The sequence below is a fragment of the Carassius auratus genome, chromosome 5 (genome assembly GCF_003368295.1).
Source record: "Carassius auratus strain Wakin chromosome 5, ASM336829v1, whole genome shotgun sequence".
Classification (NCBI taxonomy): Eukaryota; Metazoa; Chordata; class Actinopteri; order Cypriniformes; family Cyprinidae; genus Carassius; species Carassius auratus.
Window position 1 is genome coordinate 15,270,804 of NC_039247.1, and position 18,932 is coordinate 15,289,735.

The 18,932-nt window shown below is 37.1% G+C and overlaps 2 protein-coding genes across 4 annotated transcripts in view; one reads left to right on the plus strand and one right to left on the minus strand.

Annotated features, from left to right (window-relative positions):
- LOC113077838 (endosomal/lysosomal potassium channel TMEM175-like) lies at positions 1 to 6,828 on the plus strand. 2 transcript variants are annotated; one of them, XM_026250107.1, is made up of 10 exons: positions 1 to 303; positions 457 to 495; positions 992 to 1,089; positions 1,190 to 1,241; positions 1,346 to 1,381; positions 1,548 to 1,631; positions 1,725 to 1,889; positions 2,065 to 2,146; positions 5,017 to 5,152; positions 5,313 to 6,828. In XM_026250107.1, the coding sequence occupies exons 1-10, from the start codon at positions 103 to 105 to the stop codon at positions 5,980 to 5,982; spliced, it is 1,563 nt and encodes a 520-aa protein (XP_026105892.1). In that variant the 5' UTR covers positions 1 to 102; the 3' UTR covers positions 5,983 to 6,828. The 2 variants fall into 2 exon arrangements, with proteins under 2 accessions (XP_026105892.1, XP_026105899.1); XM_026250114.1 differs by having other exon boundaries at positions 2 to 303; positions 2,065 to 2,143.
- LOC113077852 (phosphatidate cytidylyltransferase 1-like) overlaps positions 6,078 to 18,932 on the minus strand; it is a 26,120-nt gene continuing 13,265 nt past the window's right edge. Inside the window, exons 2-14 of one of the 2 annotated variants that reach the window (XR_003281397.1) lie at positions 18,372 to 18,520; positions 17,248 to 17,344; positions 16,792 to 16,889; positions 16,300 to 16,439; positions 15,082 to 15,140; positions 13,791 to 13,873; positions 11,039 to 11,126; positions 10,823 to 10,891; positions 10,319 to 10,471; positions 10,017 to 10,136; positions 9,799 to 9,902; positions 8,450 to 8,847; positions 6,078 to 6,209 (exon numbers count right to left, since the gene is read on the minus strand). Coding sequence is in view for 1 of the 2 variants with exons in the window: in XM_026250121.1 (XP_026105906.1) it covers positions 8,712 to 8,847; positions 9,799 to 9,902; positions 10,017 to 10,136; positions 10,319 to 10,471; positions 10,823 to 10,891; positions 11,039 to 11,126; positions 13,791 to 13,873; positions 15,082 to 15,140; positions 16,300 to 16,439; positions 16,792 to 16,889; positions 17,248 to 17,344; positions 18,372 to 18,520 (1,296 nt within the window). In the remaining variant the exon portion in view is untranslated. Of the gene's footprint in view, positions 6,210 to 6,873; positions 8,848 to 9,798; positions 9,903 to 10,016; positions 10,137 to 10,318; positions 10,472 to 10,822; positions 10,892 to 11,038; positions 11,127 to 13,790; positions 13,874 to 15,081; positions 15,141 to 16,299; positions 16,440 to 16,791; positions 16,890 to 17,247; positions 17,345 to 18,371; positions 18,521 to 18,932 lie in introns of those variants that run through there. The other variant, XM_026250121.1, reaches the window with a different exon arrangement.

The window sequence follows — 18,932 nt, forward strand, 5'->3', positions numbered from 1 at the left end:
GCTAATTTCCGGTCAGCTGACAGTGTGTCATATGTGTTTGCAAACACAAGGACTGTGGCTCCATGCCTGCTCCGTCCACTCACACCACACACCGCCGCGGTCATGGGAGAAAATGATGAAAGCGAAATAATCGAGCACCACGATGACGAGGAGATGGAGAAGACGCGGACGCCGAGGTATCACGCGCACTCCTTTCTGGGGAGCGTCGCGTCGTCGGAGAAAGACGGATACAGCAGCACGCAGTCGTCGCATCGCCTGCTCGCCTACAGCGACGCGCTCATCTCCATCATCGCCACTGTAATGGTGAGGAAACTCACAGACAGCCTTTCAACTGAAGGCTGGAAAAAAAAACATATAAATCACCTGTTCTCTGGGCTCCTGTCAAAGCCCAGCTGAAGTATACGTACTGTAAGATTATGCATGTTTAAAAGCTGTCATGTTCTTTTGTGTTCACAGATATTGCCTGTTGCACATACAAAGTTTCAGGATAATGAGGTGAAAAAGTATATTAAGTATGCTACCTTCCAGGAATAGCTCAACCAAAAATGAAAATGTAATCTTTATTTACACACCCTGCTGTTGATCTGTGAGACTTCCACAGAAAGCAGACAAAAACAAAACAAAGTAAAACTTCTCTGTTGTCTATGTTTGCGTTCTAGAGAAGAAAGAAAGTCTTGTGTGTTTAGAGCAGTGGTTCTCAACTTGGGAGCCGGGGGCCCACTGGGGGACTTAGCACACTTCCAAGGGGGCAGCAGGACGACTTAAAATTATTCAATTCTATTGCCACTGCTGCTTTCTGATAATGACACTTGAAAATGTGAATAAGAAATATCTTGAGGGCCGTAAAATATAATCTCTGACATTGGTACTGCTGGTTTAGAAATACATGAGGGTGTAAAAATCATTTTTGGGTGAACCGTTCCTTTAAGAAATACAAATGAAACACAAATTTGTTGTATTTTTATCTCTTAACTGATCTCTCTATACTCAGGAACTGAAACAGAGTATTCAGGCTTTGCTCACCACTAAGGTTGCCGTCTACTTGATGACTTTTTTGATTGTCACTGTTGCTTGGGCTGCACATATCCGGTGAGAGCCCTCAAGCACTACACTCGATCAAGTATTAATTTCAAGTAACTGCTGCTTTCATTCGTTTGCATAAAGAGTTAATTTAAGCATTTGGTTTTAGGTTGTTTCAAGTCATCAAGCGCATTGACGACACTCTTGCTCTGCTTAACCTGGTGAGAACACCAACTAAAGTATTCCTAATCACTGTAAAGTAGCTGTATATCCATTTTTAAAGTGTATAATGACTTTTAGACATCACATCTCTGTTCTATTTCAGGCATGTATGATGCTTATAACCGTTTTACCATACACAGTGAGTGAGTCATTCTACTGGTGATGTTTGGAACGATTGCTTAATTCAGCACAGTTTGACTATGTCCAGTTCTTCCCCTTTATCTCCTCATATGTCTTTAAATGAAACGAGATATCTGCCTGTTTATGACTGTTTTAAATTTTTTTGTTGGTTTATGTTATTCTAGTTTTCTCTCATGGCAACATTCCCTAGTAATACTCTGGGCATCCTCCTGTTCTGTGCATGTGTCATGGTGATTGGTTTAATTCAGGTGAGAGCGCTTGCATGTGCTGAATAACATCACCAGCATAAGATGCTTTGAGTTTTTTTTTTTTTACAGTCATGTTTTTTTTTTGTCTTATAGGCCACGATTGTCTTGTATGGATTCAGCCGTCCTTTCTTCCTCAATGATCAGATCCAAATGTCTGGGAATCAGGCTTATTACAAGCGACACATCCTTGAAGTCATCATGAGGGTTCCTATCATGTGTCTGTTTGCCAGCATATTTTCATTCATCTATATCCAACTGGTACAGGAGTTTTATTATTTATTAGTAACTAAAGCAGCTAATTACAGTGTTTCTATAAATACAATAAGTGCATTTGCTGATAAAATTGAATAGTTTTTTTAATATTTTATCACATACATTGTAACATATAATATTTTAATTAATCATTTTTATTTCTATATTTTTCCTCTGGCAGTCCTACATCATTTTGGCTATTGTCATATTCCTGCCTTACATCTCTCAGTGTTTAAAATGGATCTGGAATAAAGCCATCGGTGAGAGCAAAATCTCACAACACTTTAATCTCTTATTCTTCCAGTATATTGGATACATGTTTTTTTTTTATCATTGTTCATACACACCCGTTCCACAGGTTGGGATATGGAAGGATTTTTTTTTTTGAAGAAAGTCACTTACATTACATTTCCAGCCCGTTTAGCACTGGTAAATGCTAGATCGCTAGCTAACTTTCATCTTAAATGGCTTTGAGCTGAATGTTTTTGAGCTGGATCAGTTGCATCATGTGCTGTGATTTATGGTCCACCCAAATACAGTAAGGACTTTGATGATGACTTTTCTGATTTTTTGGCTGGAGTTATGCCAAAATATGATCGGGTCTTAATAGCTGGAGATTTTAATATCCATATCTGTTGTCCCTCTAAGCCATTAGTTAAAGATGGTACAGTTTGTGAATGGCCCTACACATGAGCATGGACATAAATTCTATCTGGTTTTGGCGTATCATGGTTTAACTGTTTCTAATATTGAGGTATGTGATGCTACTTTCTTTGACCACATGCCTGTTCTGTTTTAAATGTATTTCTCTCGTAATCCTAAACCAAATGTCCCAGCTCGTCGTTGTCTATTGCTTAGTCCTTCAACTGTTGAATTGTTCTCTGATGCTTTTAAAAGTATTGATGAGGAGTATTCAATGTCCTCTACTTGTCTAAATACTGAGGAATAAACTGTACTTGTCTAAATATTGAGTTGATTTATTTAATTCTACATGCCTTAACATTTTAAATATAGTTGCTCCATTTAGGGTTATTCTTGCTTAACCAAAAGTTGAACCTTGGCTAAATGACACCACTCGTGCAGTTAGACAAGAAGCCTACACGTGTCTTCTGATATTTTAAAGGAGGGTTTGCGCAAATATCAAAAGACTGTTCAAATTGAAAAGTCTAAGTACTTCTCAGATATTATTTCTAACAACTCAAACAAGCCTTGTGTTCTTTTCAGTGCTATTAATAATGCTTTGAATACTCCTCAATCAACTAGTTTGTAGTTTTCTTTTGAAGTATGTGAAAACTTTTAAAAAAATTTGTGTTGATTCGTCTGTCACCATTATGTGCTCTGCTGCTTTTGACCAGTTTGAACCGGTTTCTTTGCTTTTTGAGAGACATCTTAGCTAAAATGAAACATCTGCCTGTTGCATAGATATCATTCCTTCTCAGTCTTTAAAGAATGTTTTTGAAACCATAGGACCGGAAATTCAGGAAATCATAAATAGTAGTCTTGCCTGAGGAGTTAATAGTGTCTCTAAATATTAAACATGCAATAGTGGATCCATTGATTAAGAAATCAAATTTGGATACCTCCATTCTGGATATTTTAGACCTATCTCAAAACTTCCTTTCCTTTCTAAAGGTTGTTTTTACTCAATTGCAATCCTTTTTAAGTCAACATGGTTTGCAGGAAGTGTTTCGGTGTTGTTTTAATTCACTCCACAGCACATAAACAGCCCTGTAGAAAGTTTTTAATCACCTGTTTCTTGTTACTGACTCGGGTGATTATGATGTCCTCATGCTCCTGGATTTGACCCTGTAGACAATAACATCCTGATTTCTCAGTTGGAGCATTGCGCTGGAGTAGTTTAGGTCTTTTTTTCTAACAAAAGTTTATCAGTTCGCCTTGGGGATTTTGTGTCATCCTCTGCATCTCTCTCATGTGGAGTCCCTCAGGGTTCCATCCTTGGACCGATCTTATTTTCATTTTTAGGAAATTTGCAATCTAGTTTTATTGTTATGCAGACCATACACAACTTTATCTTCCTTTTTCAATCTTAAAGATGCAAACCCCATAGCACCACTGCTGCTATGTCTTGAGGAGGTTAGGGCCTGGATGGCTTCACATTTTTTAAAGTTCAATGAAGAAACAACAGAAGACATGATATTTAGACCTGGCCACACGTGACCCCCTTGCAGAGCTGAGTGTTATAAAATCATATGTAAAGCCAAATGTTAAAAACCTGGGTGTTATAATGGACAGTGATTTTAAATTGAAAAAATATTATTCAGTAATTAAATCTAGGTTTTTTTCAGCTGATGCAATTATCAAGATGCATGTCTTTTTTTGTCTTTCAATGATTTTAAAAGGGATATGCATGCTTTTATCTCAACCCGTCTTGACTATTGTAATGGCCTCTATGTAGGTATCAATCAGGCTTTCTATTAAACGGTTACAGATGGTACAAAATGCTGCTCGTCTGTTAACAGGGACACGCAGGTGTAACAAATCACACGCATACTGGCTTCTCTTCATTGGCTTCCTGTTAGTTTTAGAATTTATTTTAAGGTTTTAGTCTTAGCCTATGGACTGGCACCAAGTTACCTTTATGATTTAATACAATCACATAATCCATCAAGAGCACTTAGGTCAGCTGACAGTTTACTCTTGTTTGACCTCTGAACAAGGCTGAAAAGCAGGGGTGACAGAGCTTTTGCTGTCAAAGCCCCACGGCTTTGGAATAACTTGCCCCTATATGTTAGGCAGTCCCAGACACTTGCTGTTTTTAAATCCAGTTTTAAAACTTATTTTTATACTCTAGCATTTAACTCTGTATGAGAGTTGTTTTATGTATTTTGTTAGTTAATATCTATTATTTTTTGCTGTGTAAAATTGTTTTATTTTTATTATATATATTATATATCTTTCAGACATCTTTCGGATATCTTGGTGCTCAGGAAACATCTCTTATTATCGGTGTTGAAAACTTGAAAAAGATTTTGGTGGAAATAGTGATCCTGTCTTTAATGAATAGCTTTTATTTGAAATGGAAATCATCATTGATTCAATGCATGCAAACTTTTTAACTATAGTGCAATTGGAGTTACTGTAATCTGCATTATCACTTTTTCAATAAACACAGGTCAGGTGGAAGACCGTCCAGATTCAGTGCCCTTCTACACCTACCACCCCAGTGAACCTTTGAGTAAAGAGCGAGTGGAGGCGTTCAGTGATGGGGTGTATGCAATCGTAGCCACGCTGCTCATCTTAGACATTTGGTTTGTATCCCTCCAAAGCAATTCTGTCGTTAAGAATTTGCACTGTGCTTGTCTTTAGTAGTACATCATTTTAAACACCTTGTTAATGTCAAAACCTGTATTATGTCACAAAGGTCATTTCTACAAAGACAACTAATAGATTTGAGGTCTTATTTCACAGTAAAGACAACGTGCCTGATCCATCAGTGGTGAAGGAGGAGTTTAATGACAAACTCCTCGCTGCGCTTCAGGAGTACGGTCCCGAGTACCTGGCTTACTTCGGTTCCTTTGTCACCATAGGCCTGCTGTGGTTTGTTCATCACTCTCTCTTCCTGCATGTGACCAAGGCCACTCGCCTCATGGGCCTGTTCAACACGTTCTCGCTGGCCTTCGTGGGCGGCCTGCCGCTCGCTTACCATCTCACGCATGAATTTCCCAGAGGCTCCCTCAACGAGCTGGAGGCCGTGCAGATCAGCTGTGTCATCATCTTCTTCGCCGGTCTGTTCCAGCTTGCGATTTGGGTAACGGCACTTTTCACGCAGCATGAGACATTGCACCCGTATGTGCGCTACGGCGGTCGAGAGCACGCCTTTATGTTGGCCAAGCTCTCACTCTACCCCTGCGTGGCACTCGGATCTTTTGCCTTCACCTGCATCCTGAGCCGCTTCAGCACGTCCATCTTTCATATGATGGAGATTGGCGTACCGTTTGCTTTCATTTTACTGAGGTTGCTGGTCCGTGTGGTGCTTGCGGTGATCAGATGGCTCTTCTGTCCTGTGAGGAACGACTTTGATAGTGTTCCAGTCGAGGAAGAGGACTCACAGCTGCCTATTAATGATATAGTGACTTAGCAGTGAACAAAGAAGAAAACACCTCAATGTTCGACATAAAATCAATGTTAGGCTCTATTGTTTCTAATTAATACTACAGCCGACAGCTTTGTGCTGTAGAAGACGTCCATATCGGTCAAATCTTCTCTCATTTGGTAAAATAGACTGTGAAAGTGATCCAAAGTCTTCATGAGGAGTCTTCAGCGTCAAAGCTGTGGTCCAAGAAGAGCTGAAGAGTTTTTGTTCACCTTACAGAAATGCACAAAAAAGTTTTTTTTTTAGCCTTTTAATGTTTTTATGTTCATATTTTAATGTTTATTAAATTACACCTCATTCACACAGTGCGAATTACAAACGTTTTTTTAGGTTATGTTCAGTTATGTTGGTTTTACTGTTACATTTATATCCTGGTTTTTAATTTAAATTATTTAGACTTTTGCACTTAACTATGTGATTCATGCTTTTCTTCTGGACCAGCAATTCAGGTCTTTTAATTCTCTAGTAGAGGAAATCTTTCATATAACTGCATAAATGTCCAAAACAACATGCATTAGGTCGAGTCGAATAATCTGTCAAGGTTTTTGTAATGCTCAGATAAAGCTCTTCTTCGTTTCATGTGGCAATGAAACTGCTGATGCACCTTAGATTAAATAATGATGCCAATGTTGCACTTACAGTCTGATCTGAATGGCATTTAAAATTACGTTTTGTTAGTCTTTCATCTAAATGTTATTACTATACTGCAAGATGTTATTTGTAAAGTGCACTTGTTTTTTATTGTCATTTTAAGTTATTTTCTTTTGTAGTCTGTGTCAGTTCAAATGTTACTGTTTACAATTTTGAGAATAAACTCCATTGCTGCTTGCAGAAATACTTTTGGTGTCAGACTGAAATCAATGTGACCACAGAGAGTAAGTCAAACGTGAAGTTTATTCACCAAGTGTAGCATTGCAATAATAAAAATAATAATAATTATTTGTAATTTTTTTTCCTCAGTATTGCCCATAACATTAATTTTTTTTGTCTTCTGGTAAATATTTACTACTGAAAACTCATTTACAAAATCAGAAAATCAAACGGAGACATAAATAAAGGTTCCCACTTTTTAAAACAAATTTGAAACCCATTTTCAATCAAATTTCTGAACAGTATAAGCTTGCACAATATTATATGCTGGGTTGTACAGCAGCTCTCCAAAAAAATTAATTGTGACATCCACAAAATCAGCTGTAGACAGCTGGAGGTGCATTCTCTTTTTGGTCTGATGTAGTTCATATTACAAACACCACATTCACTACCGGACAGCAGATGTGAAGGAAAGGAACATGTAAACCTACTGCAGACATGAATGATTAAGGTACAGGGGTCACACTGCATTTTTTGTTTAGGTTTTACAATACAACTATTGACAACTGGTCCCAAACTACTCTACTGAGTCCAAATGTGCAGTTAGGGCAAAGGACACAGGTCATTACAAATCCACCTCCTTTAACAAAAAGCCTAAAAAATGTATGATGGTAACCTGTAGTGATGTTACTTTTGCTCATGTAAGTGCCTTTGATTACAATAATTGAAATGATTCAATCTCATAGGATTTTATTCTTCTCTACTGTAAGATTGTAGCATTTGACAATATTAATCGTGGTTTAACATTTGTTTTTTTTGTTTTTTTTACAGCAAAATTGCCAGTGCTTTGGTACACTTTCTTTCTTTACACTTGTTTGGTAAAGAATTCAGAAAGATTTCGACAAATTAAAATGCAGCTAAAAAACAACATTGCAAGTTTGATACTATAAACAAACCAAAAAAAAATATTAAAAGCACATAAACTGTGTAAATCTAAGAACATTTGTACAGATTTTCAATTATCTCCTCAAAGCACCAGTGTTTTTTGATATGAAAACCTCAAAAGCTTATTGAATCTTTCGCCTCGTGTAGTTACAGCAAATGGTCACGGAGGGGAACACGGCAAATCCCCTTCTCTCCCCAAAAACAACCCGCTCAAGTTATTGTCCACAACCTAGAGAGGTTGAGTCATGCTGGATTTAAGAAAATAAGACAAGTCTTTTTGCATATCATTATCGTAACTTCCTATTATATAGAATTTGTCAAACCATATAGATTATTTAAATAAATGTATAATCTATATATATGATCTAGTGTATAATATCTATGTACAACAATGCATATGATGATATGTACACACAAGTGAGTTATTCTAGCACTCACACTAACACACTGAGTAATGTGAAAGGGAAAGAGAACATGGCTATTTAAGCAGTAACAGTAGGACTTACAGACATGCTTCTGTTTTAGACTCATTGTTTCGTAATGCTTTGAGTTCAGGACCCCCGTTATAAATTAAGCTCACATTAAAATGTTAAACGTGAGAATTATGGCATCTCAAAAACCATGAGTTATTGCGTTCGCAAAGCAAATCAAGTGCAATGACGAAGCCTCCTTCCTAAAGTGCTATACATTCACTTACCATGTGCTTGGATCTTTTGTTTTTGTATTTTTGTTGCTTGGAAGACCTTCGATGTTGATTTCCCAGACAGTGGCTCTGATTAAGAGATTTTTGCAGTCATTTTCCTCCTTCATTTGGTGAGTTTCTAATGGGTTAAAAGTGAGAGTTTGGTTTGCAGCAGGCGTCACTCTCTCTCACTGAACAGGAGCGTGCTCGTATCACAGTCACAGTCATGGGTGAATGCTTATAGAGTTCAACAGGACATGAGCTGGTTTTACGTCCGTCATTGGGCTTCCTCCACAGCAGGGGGCAGCAGGCCCTTTTCTCGTAAGTGGTTGCGCAGTGTATTGAAGATGCCGAGTTGCTGCTCGGGTTGCAGAACAAGCAACTGCTGTAAAACCTTACTGGGGTTCGGTCCCCTGGTCAAGAGAGAAATGACAGAGGGTCAAACATGCTTCCTGTGTGTGCAGACCTCTGGGATTACAGAAATGCCGATATGCTAAACAATACAGGGATATTTGCAGTATATACCAAACAATGAATTAAAGCTGCAGTCAGTAACTTTTGACGCTCTAGCAGTTAATAAACAGAACTGCTTGCGTCTTGCGGAAGAACATCGTAGCCGGAACTACTTCTCTCTGTTTATGTCTATGAAGAATCACAAAGGTACTGGGTTACTCCGCCGAAAATGGAAAATGGATTCATGGTGTACTCGCTTATTATATACATTTTTCTACATTTTGAACACAAACAAAGTTGCTGCAAATGGCAATAGGACCACTGGGAGGAGCCAGAGGAGCTTGATTTTTTCACAGATTATCTGTCTCATATTCTACTGCAGCTTTAAGGACATCATAAGAAACTGAATATAATAACAACAGATAGTAACTATTTATCTATTAAAAATAATATAAATAGATCAAATTATATATGAATATCTAATAATATAAATCGTTTGTTTAGACATAATTTCCACTCTAAACCACTGCCAAGACATGATAATGTGAATGCCGGTTTAGATTTGTCTTTTATATTTTATTACATTTGAGGGTCAAAGTGACTCAAATTAATAAAGCATATCATGTACATTTGTGTTTATGACATTGGGATTATTCAGTTAAAGATGCACAAGTCTCAATAGAATTCTTTGATTTGAATTGTGTCACCTAAACTAGGACTATCTGTCATAGTAAAAGTAACAGCCCACTCGTGAGTAAATCTCATTTATTGGCCCAAGCCCATGTTTACACACATCTGCATTTTGGATGCTGTGTCAAATTCTGGTTTTTAATACATCCAGCAGCACCCATTTCATGGATTGTGTCCTCTTCCGAAAGGAAAAAGTGTAACCAAATGAGTTGAGAGCTCACCTGATAAAACTTGTGATGTAAACATGAACGAACGTTGCCATCAGATACTGACAGTCAAAACGATCCATTATACCCCCATGACCAGGAATGGTGTCCGCAAAGTCCTACAAAATGAAAAATCACAAGCTCACAGGTGTCACGCTCACTCCAAGCAGACACAGACTGCAAGTTACAAATTCAAGGGTTTTTTGTGTGACTGCTCCTGAATGTGAACTAACTTTGATCTTGAAAGCTCGTTTGAAGCCGCTGGCAAAGAATCCACCAAACGGTCCGATCAGAGAGGCGAACGTAGAGAGCGCAATACTGTGGATCTGAAATGGGTAAAGGTTCACCGTTTTCTGCAGACACGAGAAAGATGTAGACTTCATTATAAGCCAATACTACAAAAAGAAACAACTGCGACAGAACGATTATCATTTCAAAGGATTCAGGAATAAAACAACTCCTCTCAAATATGAGATATTGAGCAGAGCTGTATTAAGCTGTAACGGTATGTAGTTTTGCCCCATCGTGTACTCACCCATCTAACTGTATTCTGCACCACTGCAGGAAGTCTGTATTCCTGTATCATGAAGAGATTTGAGGGCTCACACTCCACCGCAAAACGGTTCGTCTCACTGTTGTATTCCACTGGACAAACAAAGTACTGGTACTTGGATAGCAGGTACGCAAACTGAAATAGGAGGATTTAGTTGTCACACAATACCATAAGGGTTACTGAATGATATAAGAGTTGTTTGTGTTGCTTGAAGGTAGGGTGAGCATGCAACATACAGATATGTCTAAACCGGGGAATATCTGCCTTATAATTGACTAAAAAGTCCAGTTTTGGCTTTGCTTTCATACTTGCTGAAGATAATGACTGAAAAGTAGTTTGACCAATAGGGTGCAGGCATTAATCGTGATGTATGACAAGGTGAAATCTGCAGAGAATGATCAGAGCAGTGCAAACATATGTACATATAGTTTATGAGGACTGTAGATGATGCCAAAACCCTTACTCAAAGGTCTAATGGTGACTTACAAAGAAACTGAAGACCACTGTTGCAAAGAATCCCCCGATGAATCCTTCCCAGGTCTTTTTTGGGGAGAGCTGAAAGAGAGAAGAGGTTTGAGATAAGATCATTTTCATCCACAATGCATTCAATTACGGAAATGTAGTCATCAGTTCAGAAAATGAGGAGACGGAGAATGTTTATCACAAATGCTTAGTGCTGCGATGCAGATATCACAGGTTCACCTTAATCAGTGGAGTTCTTCCAAAAAAGAAGCCAAACAGGTAGGCCATGATGTCATTACAGATTACAATCGAGATGGGAACAATGAACCTAGAGAACAAATGACAGTTTTATTTTACAAACACATACTGTAGGAGAGAAGAAACCAGAGGTGGAAAGTATTCTACTCAAGTAAAAGTACCATTGCATTAATACAATTTTACTTAAGTACAAGTAAAAATCTACTCAAGTCAACGCTAAAAGTATCTCCTTTAAATTTCAGAGTAAAAATAACTTTGTTACATTTTAACAGTGAGAGGGAGGCAAAAATGGGATAGGCCAAGAGTGATAATTAAACACATGTGATCCAGCTAATCTAATCATTCAGGCTTATTTGAAAACTACATGGTATGTGTGTTGGAGCAGGGTTAGAACTAAACTCTGCAGGGCTACATCCCTCCAGGAACTGAGTTTGACACCCCTTGGATAGGCCTATAAATCTCAAACCAGTTGTTTTTAGTTAAAGAAATCCATTATTTAGAATTTTCTTTTTTAAATTAACAAAAATGCAATTTTTCAATGCAGAGGAGACACAGACGCTTCATCGGATGTGGGATTTCGATGTATTTACCCACTGTTTAAAGCAGGACATGAATGTATTTAACCTGCAGTTACAAATGCACACATAATGTGTTGATATGTAAGACATAAAATGTTAAATAATAATAAAATCAAAAGATACTTTAAATGTGAAATTAAAACAGCCAGTAGGTGTTAGAAAGTCACTGTTAATAAGTGAGTCATTGCGATTGAATTGAATCATTTAAACTGTTGATTCATTTAGGAACAAAACACCATCATTGCAGAGAGAGGCAAAACTGTGCTATGTTGGCTGTCTACTCTACTAGACTTCACGGGACGGTAGGAGTTTTGTTTGGTTTTTGGCAAAATACTGATGATGTCAAATCACACATCATTAAAATAGCAATTACGAAGTTATCACAGAGGATATATTATTACACACCCTGCACCACTGACTTTTTTTGGCTATTTTGTGCAAAACCTTTTGCTAAACTGTCAATGCGATGCATGTATTTACCTTACCTCTACATGCTTGCAAAGGGGTTTTGTTTTAAGCTGGGTCTGCACCATAGCGCAGTCTTGTCCGTCTGCATCTTTTTTTGTGATTAGCACCAGTTTGTTCTCCTGCCCATTATTTACTTTCGTTTCCAGGGATAAATTTTTTTTTTACTCCGTAATAAATGTGTTTTGAAATGTAGTGAAGAAAAATACTTCAAACAAAATATACTTAAAGGTCCTATGACATGAAAATTTCACTTTCTGAGGTTTTTTAACATTAATATGAGTTCCCCTAGCCTGTATATGCTCCCCAAGTTTATTTATAGTAAATTATGATTTTTGTATCTTTCTCTGCCTTTGAGAAAATGGAAGCTCAAACGGGCTGATCTTGAATCTCCTCGTTGTGACGTTGTAACGAGAATTGTTACCTCCCCTTTCTCTGCTTTGCCCGCCCAAATATTTACATATAATTCAGTCGCAATGTCAGCACAGGCGTTAGAGACTTTTATGATATGGATTCGACAGCACTGGCACAAACAGTGAGTAACAGTGTTCATTAATGCCTGATCTGTGGTTTCTGATGTGTAGCTAATCATTCAAGTTCACACAGACTTTCTTTCTAAATCGTTTAATACTGTTTATGCATCAGTGAATCAAGCCAGTGACTAAACGATCAACTTCACGTTGTTTCTCTTAGTAGCATGAAACAAATCTGTTATTTAAATTGTGATTTAACCACAGAGAGCGATCAAAGAACGCTCGCTTTTTTCCGGAGCTGTTACACATCGCGAGTATATCTGCACACTTGCCCAAACTGCCGTTACAATGAATGACGCTGTTATGCTGCACAACGGAGCTCTTATTGTATTCATGTGTTTGCTGTTAGCTGTGGTGAAAGCATTTCGTGAGAAAACGTGTTGCAATAATGACGAGATCACTGCATTCACGCGATAAACAGACTCTGTCTACTCGATGCTCATCACTGCAGCCTTTCATGTGATGGGGAAAAGATTGAAAAAATAATTATATAATCAACACTTCCACGATTCGTTAATCTCGACAGCTGTAATAGTAAAATATATATATATTTATATATTTGAGAGGGGTTTCACATATAATATGCATTTCGAATGCAAAGATGTCAGCCAATCACAACAGTTGTGGTTTACTCGGAGTCTCACAGCAGACACGCCCCTTCAAACAGAGCACTCAAGCCTGAGGGCTAATATCAGGATCTAAAAATGCTTTTTATTTCTAAATTTTAAATGTAAAAATCACACTAACAATATTAATACACCTAAGGAAACATTAAAAAGCATTTAAAGAAAAGGAAATAATCCATGTCATGGGACCTTTAAGTAAAAGTAAAATGTCAGATTTGAAAAAAGTAGAAGTACTCAAAAAAGCTACTCAGTTTACAGTAACGTGAGTAAATGTAAATCGTTACTTTCCACCTCTGGAAGAAACTATGCAGACATTGGGAGAAAGTAACTTCAGTTAATTATTTGTGAGAATTAGAATGTATATTTGAATAAAGTTAACTAAAGGGTGAAGAATTATGAATAGAAATGAGTGTTTCTGCTCTCCCTTGAACAGCTAGTTATCATTTCATCACGTGGAACATCAGGAAACACAGGAATGCAGCTTGAGAAACACAAGTTGGAGTGGCAGTTCTGTCAGGTCAGGTGGGCTTACCAGATCATTCCTTCAAACAGGTTCTGAATAACCAGATGAGACTGAGTCACCACAATCAACAAGGTCACATGGGTCCAAGCAAACTGGAATGGCAAGCACACACACACACACACACACACACACAAAATGAGTGTACGATTGAAATGTCATCTACTCACTGAAACAATGATAATGCAAAGCGAGTTATGGCACATATCCAATCAAACAATCACAATCTGACTTATTGTGTTCAAATACAATTTTAGTCTCAAATGTTATTTCAGAAGTCTGAGCAAAGACTATAAAATAAACAAAAATAGACATAAACATTCTAAGTGCTCAAGCAAACTTGGCTGTAACAAAAAGTATTTTGCTGTTTAGTGTGTCGGCGGCCAGGTTTTCAGTTGATGTGGAATGGCTGTGACCAAACTCAAAGAAACTGACATTCAGAAGTTTGACTGAAGTATGGCACAGTTTATGACTAGTATTACAAATTCTGAACTCAACTCAACAGCCCAGCACTTCAGTTTCTGGTTAATAAAGTAACCAGAAACTTACATCAAAACTATATTTGCATGTCCTGAAGGAAATATCAGTACTAGCAAGGCAGCAGCTTCACTCGATAAAAAGCAGCATCAGTGCCACCATTATCTGATGTCATGACACGAAGTGTGTCAGCTTTATGAGCCACTATCTTTGGAGTGCAATGAAAACATCAATAACATGTCATTACATAAATAAATACAGTATCCAAATATTGCATGGGCATCATCACAAGAGAAATGCTGTTCTTAAAAAAAAAAAAAAAAAAAGTATCACTGTTTCTTTAAAAATATTAAGCAACTATTTTCAGTAATGGCTGCTGAAAATTCAGCTTTGCCATTACAGGAATTAATTACATCTTAAAATATATTAAAAGCAGAAAACAGTTATTTTAAATTGTAATAATATTTCACAATATTACTGTTTTTACTAAAGATCTGATCAAATGAATGCATTACAAATTTTATTTAATAAAATCGGCACATAATACTAAAATTACATACATTGCAAAATCTAAATGAAGTGTGTAGGCTAAAAAACTATGAAACCTGCATTTCTGGACCACTGGAACAGAATAAATGTATGAAAGTGCTGCCTTGCATACACTGTAATTAAATGCCGTGCAATGACTAGTTTAAACATTTTATATTTCTACGATGCTCAGTGTACATAATGTACACTCATTAAATGCCTAACACATGATGCACACATGACTGTGCATGAAATCAAAAGTTTAGTTCTGGCTTGCATATAAATGACTGATACACACCATATAAAACTGCAGGCGGTAATGTTTCTTCACTAAACTCAGTACAAACATGCAGAAACCTGGAAAAAGCAAATAACATGCAGTTAATTTTTCCTACATAACAGAAGAAATTTTCAATCTTATCACTGTTTACATTATCATTTTGTATCCCATGTAAAAAAATGTATTTAAGACAGAGCAGAGAAGCAAATTTCTGTTTCGGAAAGCTTTCATATTTGCTGTTATAACAGCAGCACACAGCATTATTGGGGTATGTAGATTTTGTACACTGACAAATATTTAGAACAAACACACTGGTTTATATCTTAAACCGTATATTTTGGGTTATATATTCTATATGATGATGACCATTAAGCTGTGATGGAGAGAGCGGCAGGTTTAGTGAAAAGAAATGACTTTCACAGCATGCTGTGCATTTATGGCCGTAACAGATGGATATACTCTGCTGTTCTAAAGTTTGGCCTTATGATCAATATAGATGATAAATATAGAGTAAATCAGCAATATTGTTGAACATTATTAGTGTAAACTGACAAAATATATTTTAACTGAAAATACAGTAGCTAAGCTGTATTTTCAGCAGCAATTACTCCAGTTTTAATTGTGCTATGATCCTTCAGAAATCTTTTTTTATAAGAAATATTTAAGATACATTTCTTATAATTACTACTAATGGTTGTTTAGTTTCATAATTTTGTGAAAACCTTGGTACTTTTTTTCCAGGATCGATGAAAAGTTAGTTCAAAACAACAATATTTATTTGAAATAATCATTATTTATAATATTATAAAATATCTTTACGTTGATCAATTTATGCATGCTTGCCAAATAAAAGCTTTGAACAGTAGTGTAACTGCAGATGAAAAACCTGTTGGCATTGAGCAACAGCATATTGATATTAATTAAAGCATAAAAGCATGTCAGAGTGACCAAGCATACAATCAACTTTCATGAAGTCATTTTATATTTTGAATACTAAAACAGACATGCGTTGGACCAGCGCCTCTGCATTTCTTTCTTTAAAGAAGCTGCAGCAAATCCCACAAACAGCACAGCAAACCTGACAAGGATTAGGATTATTTCTAGATATATAATCTATAAACGATTTATAAACTATGCAAAAAAAAGCTAAGTGGGCACTGTGGGCTTTTGACCTAGTCATAAAAGTCTCCGATGGTTTCCGTGCAGAGTTTAATCAGAGCTGTCAATTACACTCACCTGCCAAATACAGTGCAAAAGAAATAAACCGATGATAACGCACAAGAAACTGCAGAGGTTCCTCCCTTCGGACGAGTGCACCGAAATAATCAGCCACTGTCTCTCCATAAAAGAAGTAGTTCACACAAATCAAGAAGTACCTGAAATACAAGGGGCATTTGTGTCAAGATTTGAGTTCAAGAAACATACTTGATGGAAACAATACATGGTCATCTTGTTTTGTTAGGCCAAAGCCTGCCGGTGGGGTGTACTCTATGCAAGGTTCCATCATGGAAGTGCTCTTTGCTCAAGTCCAGTTAATCACTACTTTATCTATGACAAAAAGTGACTGGTAAAACGTGAGAGTGTGTTTGTGTGTGTGTTTGTAGTTCAGTGTGTGTACATTAATGTAAAGCACAAGAATCAGAAAGAAGGGGGAAGGGCGGAGAGATATTGAGAATTAAGGGGTGAAAGAAAAAGCATTAAACGGTAACTAGTCAGCATTTTACTTACCAGCTAAGAGTCCTAAACCACGGCAGATCATAGGAATGGTAAACTCTGTAGCCAATGGTTATAATTTCATGAAAACACTTGATTTGAACACCCATAACCTATACAAAAAAAGTGATTAATAAAGAGTTAATAAATGTTGCAAGAGCTGAACATGTTCAAATAGCACTTTTTAAATCTCTGATCCCTTCCTGATTCCTTCAAAATGCAAACATCTATTTAAAACACTGCAGTGATTCATATCAATTTTCATTGAAAATATTTACATTATTTCAAGTCAGGTAGGGCTATAAATGAGCTAAATGACAGCATGTGGCCCAGATGGTTTGTAGAAGGACAGCTGGGATGTTTGTTAATGCTTTCTATAGTAACCACAAATGTTGGCTAGCCAGTGGTCAGTGTGTTTGTTTAGTTAATAGTGTTTTTCATGGTACATATATGGTTTGTACTCATACTTACCACTAATATAAGCATAATGGGTCCCAAATAGATGATGAGGAAGAAGCCAACGATCATTGTCAATGACAATATGCCTCTTATCCACCAGTTCTTCCACCTGTTGAGATTTTTTAAATGTATTTATTTTTAATCAGTTTGCAAGAAAACTACAGTTAAACAGTTTGTATAGCAAGATACATTTGCTGGCAAATCCCCACTTCCACTGTTAAGGGTATAGATGACATTTCCCCTTTGTGTTCACTTTGAAATGAACTAAAAGCCTGTGAAAGAGGTGAAATGAAGCTGGCTCAAATGTGATTTCCCCACTGTTGAAATGTGGGTGTGTAGAACTGAATGAAACGGCATGAACAAAACAATGATAATAATTTCTGTTTGATTTAAGCTTTACTGTTGAACCTTGAAGATGTGAGAACAAAACGGATGGGATAGATTTATTATCCTGATGGTGCCATAAATGTAATAAATGTGGCTCCATGAGAGATGGGAATTCTTCGTTTTCTGGCCCAGAGTGTAATAAACTGTTTGCAGGTGCCACAACTCATGCAATCCAATGAGAAGAATGGGAGGGAATTTGTCAAAGGAGAGAAACAGAAAGGAGAGGGATTGGAAAAAAAGTGCATCATCATCACAAAATGAGATGGGTGGCCAGGCGCCAGCATTCAGGCTTGCATTGGACCTTCTTTTTAAAGAAGATTCTGCAAATCCAACCAACAGATCAGCAATTATTATGTTTCTAATAAAGATCCCGTTTAATCTCTTCGAGGGCCCATTACCCTGTCACCCGACCCCTAACCTTATCTGCATATCAAATATCGCTAGATACGGTGTTATTGATCAAAATTAAATATCTGTGCAATAAGATGCGCTATGAGGTTTTGTGTCAGTTTTCAAAGATTAACCGGATCAATTTTACAATTTTGCTTACTGATTTAACCAAAACATCCTTCATGTGTGGAAAGATTATAAAGAATAGTAGTGTATGAGTTTCTTATTTTCCCAGTGAAAACAGGTTAAACATGTTTGTAAAACCTCAAAGACTCATAGTTGCCTATGTGCATTAAACTGGGGCCTAAACATCCATACAGGCACACAACTGATGTTGATTGTTCAGTGTCATTGGGTACCTAGATGACAAGCCCTCCAGGGCTTTGTTGAGACACTGTGGAGTGTTATCTGTGGAAGGTGGCACGTCTGGTGTGTCTGCTTTGGAGTCGCCCTCCATTTCTCCTTCCCCTTCACCGGGGAAAGCAAGCCTGTCGTCTCCATCTGCCTCCTGTAGAGTACAAACACACACTGTGTCAGATGTCCCCATTCGATTCACAAGTTCTCTATTTGATTCTCGAATATATAGTTTTAATACAAATGGTATTGATATTTCTAAAAAATGAACCATAACATTAGTTATCAAATGGTGAATTAATAAAAAGAAATGAAGGGCCTGTATTTTAAACCTATTATTTTCTTGTACAGGGTCATTTCTAAACAATAATAGGGCCATATAAAATATTCTTATAAATTTTTCTGGTAATCAGAGGAAGGCATAAAACTTTATCCTAATCAAATGAAAATGAAACCCTTTTATAACGCGCGTGCATTAGACATGTTTTGTGCCGTTGATTGTTCTCGACGTCGTCTTCTTCAGTAAATAAACATTTATTCATTCTAGGGTGTCGCCCGTTTATCCA